This window comes from Gekko japonicus, unplaced genomic scaffold (genome assembly GCF_001447785.1).
Source record: "Gekko japonicus isolate JY-2015 unplaced genomic scaffold, Gekko_japonicus_V1.1 scaffold3295, whole genome shotgun sequence".
NCBI lineage: Eukaryota > Metazoa > Chordata > Lepidosauria > Squamata > Gekkonidae > Gekko > Gekko japonicus.
This window is the reverse complement of record NW_015160324.1, coordinates 65,492-82,689: the sequence shown is the minus strand read 5'-3', so window position 1 is coordinate 82,689 and position 17,198 is coordinate 65,492. Positions and strand designations below refer to the sequence as shown.

Genomic DNA, 17,198 nt, shown 5'->3' with positions numbered 1-17,198 from the left:
TTTCGGTTGGCTTGAAATGATAACCACACAGCAGAGAAAAAACAGGTAAACAACATTAGGAAATTGTCCAATGCATAACATGTTTCCACTATAATAATATTTGCACTCAGTATACTGCATCTTTTTGAAGTGCTTCACAGCCTGTTATGAGAACCTGAGACCACTTCTTGTGAGGTGAATTTGTGACGCCAATAGAAGAGGTGCAACAACAATATAATGTGCAAGGTGTATTTGGTTTCAGTCATTTTAGCAAAAACGATCAGATAAAAATTAAGTGGTAGTTTAAAAGCACCAGATGTTAATGGGAAGGTTCTAAGGAGAGAGTCTTATGGGACTAGCAAAACAGAAGGTATATCATTAGTATGAGGCACAAAACTGGAAGGCTGGGAATGGTACAATGTTAAAAAAAAGAAAGAAATATAAATGAATAAGTGTTGTAGAACAGCTGTTCTATAAGAGTATTTTTAGGAACTAGTTATTTCATGTTATATGAAGAGAAATTGGTTCTGAATAGAAATTTGTCCAACAACCTGTGCTACTGTAAGACTTGCAATAAATCTTGCTAAATACCCCAGCCAGAAATGGCTTCTACGTAAAAAGGGACTGGACTAAATCTTAAAAACACAGAATTATCTCTTGTAGCAGTTGTAGCCCATTTTGGAATGACCTGGGGCATAGTAATCTGTTCCAAAGGAACATTTCTTTGTGCAGACATCCATTACACTGTAAAGTAAATTTCTTCAAAATGATGGAGGGAGCAAAAAGCACCCTTTCCACTTTGCCCTGGCGCACCTCCCCCCCCCCATGACACAAAGACAACAGAAAGTGGGTTCAACTAGTTTTATTTGTTTAAGAATTGTTTAAATTAATGAAATGGCTGGTCTACATAGCTGCTAATTCAAACAAGCTGATGGTTTAGATGGGAGGGCTACACTCTGCAACCACCGGGTCTTCCTTTTGGGCAGGTCCATCCTGGCTCCAAACTTGGCCGATGCTCCCACCTGTCTTGCTTATCACCTCCCGCACTGATGTATCTGCAGAGAGGTGCCAAAATTCATCCCTCTCTCCTTGCGAGGCTCCTATCAAGTTCAGAAGATGCCACTCACCACCAAGGGCACTCTTTCACAATGCACCCAGCTGCAAGACATGTGATGGTCTGATCTGGACACATCTTCCAGATGTATCATGCCTGATGCCTAAGGGTGTTTGCAGATTGACCCTACTTGCTCTGAGCAACCCACCCTAGTCCTGGCAACTAATTGTGGATAAGTAGTTTCATAACTAGGTCTATTTAATGAGGAACACCCTGAGCAGACAGCATGGAGCAGGTGAAAAAAGGGCTTTGCACTTGGCCAATCTGGTGAAATTCCTACTTGGTCGTATAGTAGTGACCAGCTAGTCTTGTGCTGTGCATAGGGAGCATGGGTAGATGAGCCACAGCAAAAACGTGTAGGTAAAAGGGTGCAGGAGAATGAAACCAGCCTGCAACCCTCTTCTGATTAGCCAACTGAGTTCCCTGTGAACCAATGGCATCCTGTGCCACTTTCAAAGTTAATGGGGTGGAGAAGATTGATCCAGAGCACGATCTGTTGTGAATGTCTCTTATATCTTACCACTGCGCTCAGCAAACTCTGAAGCCCTCCTCTACTCTAAGGAGGCTCCCTCTTCCTAAGGAGGCTGTTCTACTTCTGTCAGAGGAAGTCCCTGATACTGGCAGAAAGCTTCAAAGTTTTGCAGCCTGGAGGTAGAGTTCTGTAGACGGGAAATGGCAGTACATTTACCAAAATTTATTGGGCTGTTGAGAGCCATGATCAGCTTAGCTTCCAGATCAGATTTTTTATTTATTTTTTGTCTTAGACAAGGGAGGGAAGCAAGAAAAGATTTACCCGTGGTCTTGTCTTCCCTCATTTCTTCTTCTCAGCAATAGCTCTTTCAGTTTTCCATTTTTATTTTCTATGTATCAGGAACATTGCCATGAACTGTGCATGTCCCTTGTGGGTTATTTTAAGAAATGTGTTTTAACAACAGGGAAGGGATTCACTTAAGATGATGTTGTAAAAGTATTTACAAGAGCACTTCAAAATAGCCTTAATAAAATCAGACACTGGGCTTCAAGTGCCTACCATCTCTTCTCTAGCTTGCAAGATTCCCCTCCCCCCCCAAGAACACAAAAATATCAAAAATTGAAACAATCACTCTGGATATTTTATTGCACATTTTTGTGTACTGTTCACTATTGTGTATTCTACATTAAAATACTACATTAATTACATACAGTAGATATACAAGTGATGATGCATACCAGCTGGTGGTGTTTCATATCGTTCAGATGGTTCACTAGGCCGGCTTCTCCCAACTCCATTAACAGAGACAACTCGGAATTGGTAATTTACATAAGGGGCAAGTGGCACAACAGCTGTAGTCATGTTCCCTGGGATCCTGATTAGTTCCTGCCACTTTCTGGGCTCCCATCGGTTCTCTTCAAATTCCACAATAGTTTCTATAAAAGACAACGAAGGGGGAAGACACAACATGCAGTGAATGGGAATCAATGCCCATGGAAACAGATTGACAAGAAAAGGAGAAAATGATTAGGAATAAAGACCTTTCGACAATAAGACCAATTAGGCACAACCCTGAGTGTAACTTGTTTTGGATCACTTGCTGTCATTGGCTTAAATTGAGGCAATGACGCAAGAATCCATCATACCATTAATTGGGCTGTTGTTGCTGTTTCCAGGAGTCCATGACAATTGAACACTTCTGCTCTGCTTCTCTGAGAGGTAGAGGTCTTCTGGTGGGTCGGGGACATCTAAAGAATGGGGAAGAAATACAAGAAGAGCAACTTGTGATGTTTTGCTTTCAGCAATGGGGAAGACAATATTTCAACAATGGCACTATCATTTTAATTTTACAAGAAGTATAGGCTGAGAGATAGTGACTCCATGTCTACCCAGTCTTCATAGTCTTTCCCACCTATTGTAATCTCAAATAACAACCACTCAACTTGCCCTGAGAGAAGAGGTGGGTGGCCTGGATGGGGGGAGGACTCCCCTCAGAACTAGGAATTAATTTCATTAGATTCTTTTTTTGCTGGCAGAGCTAAGATTTAGGGCCAAGCTAGATGTCATGGCGTTCTCATGGCCTCCATGTGCTTGCCATCACCATCTTAAAGTAATTTAAAGTCATACCATGCTGGGTTGTGGTGGTCTTGTCCCTCCGTGCACCTTACCAAGTGCCAAAATGGCCACACTCCACCATGGCTGTTTAAGGCCTTGAAGAAGCACAGAGGAGAAAAACAATACCTAACTGTGGGTCTGATCAGGATCTGTCCCTCCCAGTGTTTCTAAATAACTTTAAAATGGTGGTGGCATCCTCATGGTCACCATGGGGAGGCCATCACATCTATTTTGGCCCTTGGTCTACGCATGCAGCAGCATGAAGGGTTTGAATGTCAAGATGGTAAAGTGGAGGGGTCACATTTCTAATAGTTCCTTATGTAAACTACTTATGCAAAAAAACAAAAACAAAACTAGTGCATTCTGGAAAAAAGGCTTCTAGGACCACCTTTTCCATGCTGTGTTAGGTTTCTACTAGCAGACAATTTTTGTGGTTGTTTTTCTCTGTAGATGAGAATTCAAATCCTCTAAACTGCAGAATTTATTCTGAAGTAGCAGAATTTATTTGTCAGGACTTCAGAGATCTTTGGATTTTTATTACTTCCACAGTCTCAGCAAAGACAAGGAAGACAGGAAAGATTTCTGGGAAGGCCGATCCTGAAGTATAGACCCACTCCATAGCCCATCCATGAATGTCACCGAACTCCATTCTCTCCAGCAGTGTTCCCCCTAAGTTGAGTTAGTGTGAGCTAGCTCACAGGTTTTTAGCCACTAGCTCACAGATTTTTGTCTTAGCTCAGGACGGATGGCTCCAGAGCAAGCTAATTTATGCAGTAGACAGATCGCTCACTACAATTTTAATGCCAGTAGCTCACAAAGAGGAATTTTTGCTCACAAGACTCCACAGCTTAGAGGGAACATTGCTCTCCAGTATTAGATATACAGGGCGAGACAAAAGTAACACACACTGTTTCCTTCCTTCACAGGAAGAGGGTGTGAATTAGCAACAGGTGGCACTGGACTAAGGAGGGAAGGGTGGGAAATGAGCAAGGGAGAGCTCTTCTACAGACCCAACATTTTTTCCCTCACAAATGTTAGCGAAGTGAGCAGAAATTCAATGTGTTCCCCCCACCCCTGTGTATGACGTATGATATGTCTTTCTCACTGAAGGAAGAAAAGCTAGAAACATTCCTCAGCAAAGGTCAAATTCTATTCCTCCTCTCCGCCACAGCAGGATTCTTATTAAGCAACTGTCCTGGTAGCAGCAAAGCAATGAGGCAGAGCTAGAGGAGGATTCCATATAAATATATGAATTTAATAGATGGTTAAAAATAGAAGTGCAGGATCTTTAAAAGGCAGTGAGATGTGGTTGTCTGGTAATGTGAAGAGAAATGGCATCTATATGGAACTAAAAGGAGCACAGCTGGGGGTAGCATTCCTAGCAACCCTGGGACTGGCAGCCAACGGTGAAATTAAATGTGTTTAGGGAAAGGGGAAATTATATGATGTTCCTTCCATAATATTTCTGTGAACTGTGCTCAGAAACAATGGGAACTACAGTTTCATTTATTTATCAGAAACACCTAACCTGCCTTTGTACCCTGAGGGACTCAAGGTAACTATAGGTTAAAGGTTACATGTGATATTGTACTTTTCAACCTTTCACTTTTAGCCAGCTTTTAGCCGCCTCAAATTATGTTAAGACCAAATGTATCTAGCTAAAAACATATATAAGAAACCAACAGTAAAAAACAATAGGTTAAAAATGGCTGAAACACAATCTATCAGGGTCACCCTAATTAGAGTTATAATCTTATAAACCCATTGATTTAAATGGACTCAGTAGGGACTCTGCTTAGGAAGACACTGTATATGTGGTTAAAAGTATGGATACATAGAACCATCTGACACCTTAAGCTTGTTAATATAGGCACCTGTGTAACTTGTATAACTGTGTAAATTAACTGTACAAAACCACCAGAGACAAGGCCTTTCCTTTGGTAACGATCTACCTAGCAACTGAAGGCAGGGTATTAGTGGAAAGGCTTCTGAGAAAGACCTTAACTGGTCCATCGGTCCATATGGGAACCTTAAGATATTATATTCGCAGACCATTGTGCCAAAAACAAACACTAAGCCAATGAAGCTCTTTTGCATATGAGAATCATGAACTTTTTTCAGACTTCTTGCATGTTCTACAAGATTTCTGCACTTCCACACTACAGTCATGATTGCTCTGTAGTCTCATGACACCTGTTGGTCAATTTGCCTATAGCCCAGGCCTGGCGGGAGCTGGTCCATGGGGTCGCAAAGAGTCGGACTCAACTGGGCGACTGAACAACAACAACAGGCAAACAGCCACTGAACCAAACAACTCCTTTCCTCTCCCATGTCCTTGAAACACACCCAACTGGCCTCCTTTTAATGATGATTCTTCTCTTCTTTCCATACTGTTTGGAAATGTCCCCTCCCAATGAAATCTAGTTTTCAAGTAAACATGACCAGGATGAAGATGTTGGGGTCATGACCCTTTTCAGATTCCTAATGTTGATTCTTTGACCAGCATAGTAATGAATGTGTGAACGGACCCATATTTCAGAAGGAAGTCCATTTCTTGGCTGCAGATGGAACAGGACTAAGGAAAGCATTTAGGGGTATTTAAACTATTACTAACAGCCTGAACTGTGCAAATGCATGTATGGAAATTAACTTACAGAGGACAGTTAAACGGGAATCATCTACGGCACTGTCAAGTGATGTACTGCCTATACAGGTATATACTCCGTTATCTTCTAATTCCACGCTTGGTATTAACAATGTGTCCCTCTCAATAATTATTCTGTAAATGAAAAATAAATCATACATAACTGAGAAAATAATAGTACAATAAATATATCAGGATTATTACATGCTGTTTGCCACCTATGTGCCCCACCCGACAAAATGCACACACATACATTGGCATAGCATTACATTGTAAATCAATCACAACAGAACAATTCATTCACAATAGCTTTATATTATCTGCTTTAGAACAATTCGGATCTTTTAAAGAGTTATTAAACACTTTTTATTCCAGTTTGGTGTAGTGGTTAAGTGTGCGGACTGTAATATGAGAGAACTGGGTTTGATTCCCCACTCCTCCACTTGCACCTGCTGATGTGACCTTGGGTCAGTCACAAGCTCTGCCACAGCTGTTCCTGAAAGAGCAGTTTGTGTCAGAGTTCTCTCAGTCCCACCCACCTCACAGGGTGTCTGTTGTGGGGAGAGGAACGGAAAGGAGTTTGTAAGCCGCTCTGAGACTCCAAGTGAAGGGTGGGGTATAAATCCAATCTCCTCCTCCTCCTCCTCCTCCTCCTCCTCTTCTTCTTCTTCTTCTTCTTCTTCTTCTTCTTCTTCTTCTTCTTCTTCTTCTTCTTCTTCTTCTTCTTCTTCTTCTTCTTCTTCTTCTTCTTCTTCTTCTTCTATTCCAAGGGATTGTGTAGTTCTTATTTATCATTTCAATAGTACTGCTAGAATAGATTACCCTGGGAATGATTTATTAAAAGCATTAAACCAAGCTCATGGCTGAACTGGATTTGATCCTAAATGTTTGAACTCTATCCAAAGAACTCCTTGTGGGTTCCAGCGCATACACAGAGGTTCTGAATAACCTGCTGTGTGAGATGCTGCTTCTATCAAAGGGAAGGGGAAATTTCTTTATGGCAGATCTATGCTCCCCTGAGGTCCCACACCACTAGGAACCAGTGGAATGAGACATTTTCTTGTACCATACCAGCATGGAGAGTTTTCAAAGCTGGTCAAATAGTTACAAGCAAAGGATTTTCTTTTTTTCATTTTTACTATAAAGTTTTTAAACCAGGGCTGACCAACAAATGTAGTGTCAGACGCCCACTCTCATATAAGTAGACAGCTGGTGTCATTCAGGAATAAGGACTTCATAGACAGGAAGCACATGGCTCAGACATAAAATTCAGAACCACCAAGTCCATCAGCCCCCAATGGCACACCTCCAGTATATTTATAGGCTGGATTTTGTTTTTACTCCCTATAGTTAGAGGGAAACCCCCCCCCCCCATTAATTTTACTACTGCATTGCATGAAACTCATACTTGGTAGATTTACTTGCATGAAACTCATACTTGGTAGATTTACTAAGCAATTGCAGATAAATCTCAGGCTGCTAAATACAACCTGTAATGTGAGCTTAGAACTATCTGTTCACCACTAGAGGTCCTTCCAGGACAACTATGAAGCTCATAAATAGAATCTGCAGAAACATAAACTACTTTCTGTATAACTGAGAAATAATTCTAATGCTGTCTCTTTATTACTGCCAGTACCATAGCTTACATAAGCTTTAATTACTCTCATGTAATTTATTTCAGAACAAAGTTCAAGTCCAGCGGCACCTTTAAGACCAACAAAATTTTATTCAAGGTATAAGCTTTTGTGTGGGCACACACTTCTTCAGGTATCAGAAGAATATCTGAAGAAGTGTGCATACATACAAAAGCTTACACCTTGAATAAAACTTTGTTTGTCTTAAAGGTGCCACTGGACTTGAAATATGTTCTGATGTTTCGGACCAGCATGGCTGCCCCACCTGAATACAACTTATTTCAGACACGGAGGAGATGCTGAGGCAGAGAGGCAAGCGTCTTGTGCAACACCATGGTTCTATCCCCCCATTTATATCCACTGGTGGGATACCATCATTCCTAAATTTCATTTGCCAGCAGCACATAGAACACCAGCTAGCATGGTGATCCACTTGTACCCCTGAGGCTCTGCCAGGCATGGAAGTGAGTCAGAATTCTATGTTTGTTCATGGATCATTCTTGATCCAAACAGTCGCAAAGAGCATAATTTAAACATACCCATTGGAATCACCAGAAAACACCAGATGATTGATTTCAACTTCTTTTTTTTTTTTGAGCCTCTGCTTCTCTAGGACACTGAATTATACAGCTGTAATTATCCCATGAAAGAGGTGGCAGGAGGGACATGCCACAGGCTAGGTCCACGAGACACTCTGAAGTGGCTACCGCTGGCTTTTCTGTTGCCTGCCTCTGAGGAGTAACCTGAAACTAAAGTCCCAGATTCAATCCTTGGCTTCTCAAGTTAAAGGATTTTGAAGTAGGAGATGTGAAAGACCTCTGCCTGAAACCCTGGAGAGTCCCTGACAGTCGGAGGAGTCAATACTGACTGTGATGAACCATTATTCTGATTCAGTATACAGCATCTTTGTTTGTATGTGTGTGTGTTCTTGTCATACTTTTCCAATTTCATCCAGAGTTATTACTTCATAGGAAATCCACAGGATAGTGGAGATCATGTACAAATCTTCTTGTGGTAGTTCCGGAGTCTACACTTCTGTTTCCTATTAAGCTAACTAACAACTATTGTTGACCTCAGAAACAGCTGTGGTGGTATGCATTCTTCCTCTTTGCCCATGTGGCCTTCTCCTCTCCCTTACAGAATGCTTGTTCCCCTCACACATACACTAAACCTTTGCCCTGTAGCAGGAATCAAACCCTTCTCCTGGAGAGTCTATGGGCTCCACATGGAGGTCTCTTCCAACACATTGGGCTATAGAATCAGCTGTGTAATTGGAATAGGGTTGTCTGGTCTCCAGTTTTGGCAGAGGATGTCTTGCTGGCAACCCCTGCTGCTCACCACCACTCTGCTGGCTGGCAGGAAAAGACAAACTACACAACCACTGTTGGTTCAATGGTGTTACATTACTTCTGGGGAAAACCTGGAAGTGATGTTATGCCTCTCTAGGAATGACTGGAACCTCTAAGGTTTTATCATTGAGTTTCTGGTGATTCCTGGAGACATGTGATATCACATCTGGGTTTTTCCCAGAAGAGACAGAATGTCATCACACTGACTGTGTCCATGTCCCTGCCCCCTCCCAGACTCCTATCAGTTCTTGCCACTAGCTGGCAATCTTTGGTTGGAGTTATTTATTGACAGTTCCTGGATACTTCCCTGACAAATGAGTTGCTTGCAGAGGATTGTGACTGACTTGGGCTGCCACAGGAATTAAACTCCTATCTGAGGAGAGTGCTGGACCTTGGGGCTCCTACCAGTACTCATTGCTGGCATCCTAACTGCAGGAGCATCTGAAGTCTTTTTATAGATAAGTAGCTGAAGGCTGTGCCACCAGAGGCCTACTAGGCCCAGGGAGCCTGGCTAGCAGTAGGTGAGGCTGGGCCTACAACTCCCAGAAGCCCCTGAGAGGTTTTGGAGCCAAAATTGACCAATAGGGAAGAAGAGGGCTGGGGAACAAAAGAGCTGGTGCCAGAGCAAAGGCTTTTCTTTCTTCCAGAGGGCAGAGCCAGAAGGAATTAATTAATTAATTTATTTATTTATTTATTTATTTATTCACATTTATAGCCAGCCCTCCCCACAACAGGCTCAGGGCGGCTCACAATAGGGCAACATGTGCCAATAGTTAAAACACAAGTAGGGCAAAAAATGCCAATAGTTAATCAATAAAACAAGATAAAACCAACATTTAAAACAGTATAAAGTGCTCCAGAAGTTTTGAAAGATCTTCAATCGCAAGATGGTATCCTGGGGATGGTAGTCCCAATTCCATGGTATCCCATAATTATTAGACTCAGTTCAATGGTATGGTTCCACGTGAAATTATATCTTGTCACAGGGCCATCACAAACCCCAATGTTATCTATGGTGGTGGAGTAGTGTGGTGGCGGTGGCGGCTCCTACTCAAAAGCCTGGCGGAAGAGCTCTGTCTTACAGGCCCTGCGGAACTGCACGAGGTCCCACAGGGCCTGGATCTCCTCCGGGAGCTCATTCCACCAGGTAGGAGCCGCCACCGTGAAGGCCCTGGCCCTGGTTACAGCATACCTGGCCTCTTTGGGGCCTGGCATCACAAGGAGGTGTTGAGACCCTGACCGAAGTGCCCTTGGGGGAACATATGGGGAGAGGCGGTCCCTTAGGTATGTTGGACCCTGGCCATATAGAGTTTTAAAGGTAAGAACCAGCACTTTTAAGCGAATCCGGTACGCTATCAGCAGCCAGTGCAGCGCTTTCAACACAGGCTGGATGTGCTCCCGCCTAGCGAGGCCCATCAGCAGCCTAGCTGCAGCATTCTGCACTAGCTGCAGCTTCCGGATTTGCGACAAAGGCAGCCCCATGTAGCAGCTGTAATGCCACCGCCCTTTCAATATGTTTGCCCAAATAGCGCAAATTGGACACCGGCCGATAGTTGGCCAATTCGGCCGGGTCCAGAGATTTTTTTGGGGGGGAGGGCGGACCATCACTTCTTTGAGTGCCCCCGGGAACGATTCCTCCGAGAGAGACATGTTGATAATCTCCCTTAGGGGACCTCGCAACCCCTCGTAGCCTGCTTTAATGAGCCAGAAGGGGCACGGATCAAGGCTGCATGTGGTTGGGTGTACCGATACGAGCAATCTGTCAACTTCCTCCAGGCTGAGTAGGCTGAAACATTCTAAACCCGGCATCGAAGACGTGCAAGGGCCCTAAATCGCTCACTGTTTCAACTGTGGCAGGGAGATCACGGCGGAGCGCCAAGACTTCATCTGCAAAATAGCTCGCAAATGCCTCACAGCCAATATCCAATTCCCTAACATTTTGCCCGCCCTGTGGCAGGACTGTCAAAGACCAAATTGTTCTAAACAATTGTGCCGGGCGTGAGCTAGCAGATGCAATCATGGTCACATAGAATTCTCTCTTTACGGCCTTGACTGCCATCTCATAGGATCTCATAAATGTCCTATAGGATGCTCTTGACGCCTCATCGTGAGCATGGCGCCACCGTCTCTCTAGTCGTCTCAGCTCCCGCTTCAGCTCCTGGGTATACCAGGGCGCCCGCTTAACGCGAGTATGGAAAACACGCCTGGGAGTGATCTCGTCGAAGGCTGCAGAGAGCCGGCCATGCCAGTCCTCCACAAGCTCATCCAACGAGCCACCAGGGGGCCTCGGATCCCGCAGAGCCATCTGAAACTGCAAAGGGTCCATTTGGCTCTGCGGGCGAGCTAAAATCTGCTCACCGCCTAAACGGGGTCGGGGTGGAACATTCAAACGGGCCTTCAGGGCATAGTGGTCCGACCATGGCACTGCCGCAGCAGTGATTCGGTCCATTGACACCCCAGCCGCAAAGACCAAATCAAGCATGTGACCGGCCCAATGTGTGGGGGCCGATACCAGTTGAGAGAGTCCCACTGCCACCATGGATAACACTAGGTCCGTAGCCCGGCTGGAGGCCACGTCATCGGCATGGACGTTGAAATCTCCCAAGACAACTAGTCTAGAGTGCTCCAGCGTCCAGCCTGATATGGCCTCCAGCAGGGATGGCAGGCTACTGGCTGGTGTGTTAGGCGGTCGGTACACTAGCCAGATCGCCAAACTCTCCTCAGCCTCCAACATCAGATCGACACACTCTATACCCGTGATCTCAGCTGGTGGGAGCGCTCTGAAAGAGTAAGCCTCCAGAATGAAGATAGCCACTCCTCCCCCCCACCCCCTAGGCCATGATTGGTGAAGGACCGAGAAACCTGGTGGGGCCAACTGGGCAAGAGACACGGTCTCCCCATCCCGCACCCAGGTTTCAGTCATGCACGCCACGTCAACCCGTTGTTCCAGTATAAAGTCCCGAAGGACTGTGGTCTTATTGTTAATTGACCTGGCATTGCACAACACCAATGATGGAGGGGGGTTCTCAATCCTGGCCCCACTGCCGACAACCCTTGGGATGGGCCATAGGCTGGAAAAGTGCAGAGCCATCCTAATTCTCCGCACCCTTCCCTTACTCTGCCTAGGCCCACCGCTAAACCTTCCCCGCCCCAAGAGCACTGGAATGTGCTGGCCAGGCTTTGTTGCCACCATCAGTTTACGTAGAAACTTCAAACCACTGATAGTCAGCTAATGCTAACCCTCATGAGCTAGCCACAGCTTACTCCAATGCTACAACTAACATAACATACACAGCAAACAACTATCTGCTCTGCTACAGAAACCCTAAAGGAAGGCTGCTGCAGGAATAAACCCTCATCCTGAGGGAAGGGAGAGTAGTCTAGTGTCACTTGGAATAGTGAGCTAGGGACAATATATATTTAGGCGTGTTAGGGCATTTGATTTCTTTTCACCCACTTACCGTTATTCTACACCTTGTTGTTTGACCTCCTCTAAAATAAACCTTTTCCTTGTTTCACTCTGCCTGGTCCTCACGCCTGTTATTCAGCCAAAAGGGAGGTCTGAAGGTCTTGGGAGGGTGCTCTGGGCCTTCTCAAGGGAACCTAAATCCAGAGTGGTGGCAGTGTCTGGTGACACCCCACCTGAGCCGTGACACTCTTCCTGGCTGCTTGTGAGTGTAAAGGCAAATGGATCAAGTATAGTGATGACATTCTGGTGTTACTGCCACACAAACATGTTGATGATTGTCATCTTCAGTGCACAGATTCTGGGGGCACCATGGAAGTGGATAGTGCCATTGCTATGTTAGCTTTTGTTTTAGCAAATGACTTTGCTGTACTGAGTGAGCACACAGGATTATGGCTACATTATGCTGGTGTTAACACTGTGAGATGGCCATCCAGTATGTTATGACCATAATGAGATCACAGCCGAGGAAGGATTTGACATAGAGAGTATCCCACAATTTCAGGCTCCCAGGGAGGCTATGTAGAAGGGACTACACCACCCTGAGTTCCTTGGAGAAAAGATGGGATAAAACAGTGTCACTGTAAGCAGAGGGCCTGTAAGGTGGAGAGGTTTTGCCAGGTGTTTGGTTGAGGACAGCGATGGTTTCTATCTGTCTGGCACTCCTGTCTCCACCCGCCCCCCTGCGTGGCAGTGGCACAATCGGTAGTTAACATCCTCTTATCTGGTTGTTATTGTATTTTTATTGTATTTCTATTGTTTTAATTGTTAAATTGTATATGCCTGTTTTTATTGCCGTACACTGCCCTGAGTCCTGCTTTGTAGGGGAGGGGAGTTTAAAAATCTAATTTAATGGCCCTGATCTGGATAGCCCAGGCAAGCCCAATCCTGTCAGATCTCGGAAGCTAAGCAGGGTCAACTCTGTCAAGTACTTGGATGGGAGACCTCCTTGGAATACCAGGGCTGGGAGACGGGGCAGGCTTTATTCAGCCACCACTCTGAATATCCTCCATGCCCCCAGTAGGGGTCAGTCACCAGAGTCACCATGACTTCCAGGTATGCACACACATAAGTAAAGGTAAAGGTTTCTCTTGCTCGAAAGCCAGTCAAATCTGACTCTAGGGGGCAGTGCTCATCTCTGTTTCTAAGCCGAAGACGTTGTCCGAAGACGTTTCCGTGGTCATGTGGCCAGCATGACTAAACACCAAGGCACACGGAACACTGTTACCTTTTCACCGAAGTGGTACCTATTTATCTACTTGCAATTACTTGTTTTCGAACTGCTAGGTTGACAGGAACTACATGTGCATTAAAATGCATTTTTTTTCTAATTAAATAAATAAATAATTTTAAGTCCATTGAAGTCAATGTAACACATCTTAGGCTTTAGACATTCTAAATATACTAGGTAGATAGCCACAAGTTCTATTCACCTCATATGAATCAAATAATACAAGTGGGTTAGGTAAATGGACGCAAATTTGTATTTGCATTTCAGGCTATTAAAAGAAATCCTAAGATACTCCTATGAAAATAATTTTCTGCCACACAAAAAGTAAAGGCAAAACTTATTTATTACCTGCCCTCCTCTGTTTTGTTCATGTCAAGCTCCTCTCCGTCCTTCCGCCAAGATATTTTAAAATGGTGTCTCAAATGTGAGTCATATTCAGCATAACATTTAAATTCAACTGAATGTGATTTCAAAACTTGTGGATTCTTAGGTACAACAGAAACTTTGGTAGCATCTAATGAAGGGGGGGAAAGTGTATGAGACATTGTCATTTTTTAAAGTTGTTAATTTTTAAGTAACTTTTTTAATGAGTCAAGTGTTTTATAATCTTTGGTTCATTCATTCACACAGCAACATGATGACTACCACTGTTCAAAACCTAATAAATATCAGGTCCCACTGATAGTATTTTCACTTCTCAGATCTTCCACTAGTAGAGGAGCTCCAAAATCACCTTGAATTTCACTCTGAGCGAAGTCCACTATCAAGCTAAATATATGCTGAATTTTCTCTAGGAAATTTCACTAAATTGAAACTTGTTTGGCTTCCCTTCAAATTCTTCAGAGGTTTTGCTTGCTTTGCCTTAACTGTAGATGAGGTTTGGGGTGAACCTCTAGCATAACAGGAACCATATCTGTACTAGAACTTATGTATAATCACATCCAAACATTTCCCCCTGAATTTCCAAGTCTTGCTTTCAAAGTGAAATGGATGCATTAAAAGTCCTCTGTTTCATTTTGATATTTGACTCCTGTAAGATGCACTGTATATATTCAATGTTCCTGTCCTTCAAGTTAATTCATATCTTCCTCCTTGTACATACATACAGACCCATGTTGTGCATTGATAAAATATCAATGTGGATATGTTTCCAGAGGTTTTTTGCTAATGCACAGAAATGTATGGGTTGATCATTAATACACTGCTCAAAAATTGGTGCATTGGCAGCAGACATGTACGCTGAAAAAGCCAGGTTAGATCCTTAAAGCATCTCAGGTGTTGAGAAGACCTTTTTTCTATAAGCCCCTGGAGATAGGTTGCTGGAGTAGGCAATACTGAAATATATGGATGGGGAAAACATTCTCTAGTTCATCGGTTCAATTTAAACTATATTGTCTCATTTTTTCCCCCTCTGAGCAAATGACAAGGCATGTATTTAACTACCTATTGAATTTTTAGGGGAAATATATTGCTGACAACTTTTGGCTTGGATCTCTCAAATTATTTCAATCGATGGAAGGTATTTCTATAGGAGCACAGCAGATTTTCTCACTCCCCTCTTCCTCCTGTAGCCTAACATCTCAACTCCCCCCCCCAAAAAAAAACAACAACACTGGAATATTACTCTTTAGGGAGACAGGATCCCCAGGATCAGCATAAAGAGAGTGTTGGAGATCTGATGTCATAGCAATTATCACCTCCCTTTAGTCAGCAAATGTCATTTTCCTATGAATTACATTTTACTCTTTTCTGATATTTGCTTTCCCCTGAGGGGGGATGTGTGTGTGTGTATTTGAGAGTACTGTTGACATTGTCTGTTATGATTTGACTTCCCTCAAAGGCTCAAATACATCTGATCGATAGCAGTATTTTTTAAAAAAACCCTAAACTATTATAATGTAGACAAATATTTCACTAAGCAAAACTCTACCAACACTGAAGATTTTCTTTGGCCCTGTAAAAAACAGCTACTAAAGTCATGTCATGCATTAACATTGTATCTAGACCAACTCCACTCAGATAGAGTCAAACTACACTTATATAAAAAGGGATCAACTTGATGCTAGCAAAGTGCATAAATATCTAAGTATGGCCTGTATGAGTGGGCCAAAAGAGGTTTGTGACTAATTTTAACTATTCTGCAAATGAAAGGGGTGACTCGATTAGTAAACATTCTATACAAATCAGCAAATTGTGCACCAGTAATCCAGATCACAATCAAGTTGTCACTTTTGAATGGGGAATGATGTTCAACAATGCCTGTGTGTGCTCTGGAAAGGAGAATGATGCACAACTAGGCCGATCTTTTAAGTTACTGACAATAATGGTTTGGGCCTGCACTTTAGTGCTTTGTGATTTTCAGTGGGGAACAATGCACAGTCACTAACTGCATCATTAAACACACACACACACACAACTGTCCAGCTGCTTTCAATGGGACATGTGCTGAATCTACAATATGAGATTTAAAGAAGATTGGAATATCTGCAATGGGACAGTTGTACACAGCCATAATCAAAACTATGAGATGGGCATTGGGTGCAGTAAATGCAATCAAAGCTTTCTCAGTAACTTCTGTTTATATTAAGTCTTACCTCTGACAGTAAGAGTAGCAGTGATAGCACTTTTTCCAACAGAATTTGACACCCAGCAAGTATAAGAACCAGAATCTGTCTTCCTTGTTTCTCTGATCTCTAGGGTTCCATTTGGATACTGATAATATGATGGCATGTCAAGACGTGATAAGCTGTCTTCTTTTGTCCTAGCAAAGGCAGCAAAGATCACAGATTATTTCCACCAATGTTTGTATTTTGAGATGGGCTGTTAGAGTTTGAGGGGAAGTGGGAATGTCAGGAAACACATGATTAGACATTACAGTCATTCAACAGAGCATCACAGCACCCTACAGAGGCTCTATATTGTGGATTAATTCAAAGCAAGAATTCTGAACTATATCCACACAAGGAAATCTCAGGGTGCTTAGCCTCATTACTTTGTTCGCTCTGTCTTCTCACCATAAGCATTTAAGGAGTTCTACCATAATTATGCTATTTTTCTCCCCTAGGCTGTGTATTCTGAGATGGAAAGAAAGCAAAAAGAAAAAAAAAAGTTCCAAGAGCCATTATGGTATAACAATTATCATGTTAAAATAGGACTTTGGAGAGCCACACTCAAATCCCCACTCATTCATAAAATTGATTAGGTGACTCTGGCCCAGTCATGCTGTCTCTCAGTAAATCTACTTCATAAGATGGTTCTGAGAAGGAAGAACTCTGAACTTCTTAGGATATAAAAGTTATAAATTTCAAATTAAGAATATTTTCCTTTCCTAGAAACCTTCACTAGTAAGCAGACAAAGACATGTTCAGGGCTGCCCCTGAAATAAGTCATTTTAAAATTACAATGCAAAATTCATTTCTTGTATCTTTTTTAATTTCATGGTAAGCTGCTTTGAGTAAGATACATAGAGATGCAGATAACTAAATATTGTGGATAAAGCAGCAGAAAGCTATCAGTGTCTCCGAGCTGGAACAAAGAAGATCATTTCCACTGGAGAAATATGTCTGGGGAAGGAGTTACATAAATGAGGCAGTGTGATTGGGGACTTGGGGGGGCGGCACTTGGAGGGCTGATTCCCACCATAAGCTGGGTGTGGGTCATGGGTCTATTCCTAATGATGAGACTCACAACAA

General features: G+C 43.1%; 1 protein-coding gene across 1 annotated transcript in view; it reads right to left on the bottom strand.

Moving 5' to 3' along the window:
- The window catches only part of CHL1 (cell adhesion molecule L1-like), a 103,286-nt gene that overhangs the window by 28,006 nt on the left and 58,082 nt on the right, over positions 1–17,198 (bottom strand). Inside the window, exons 10-14 of the mRNA XM_015417005.1 lie at positions 16,101–16,267; positions 13,855–14,020; positions 5,834–5,958; positions 2,711–2,812; positions 2,303–2,500 (exon numbers count right to left, since the gene is read on the bottom strand). Coding sequence (XP_015272491.1) covers positions 2,303–2,500; positions 2,711–2,812; positions 5,834–5,958; positions 13,855–14,020; positions 16,101–16,267 — 758 coding nt within the window. The remainder of the gene's footprint in view (positions 1–2,302; positions 2,501–2,710; positions 2,813–5,833; positions 5,959–13,854; positions 14,021–16,100; positions 16,268–17,198) is intronic.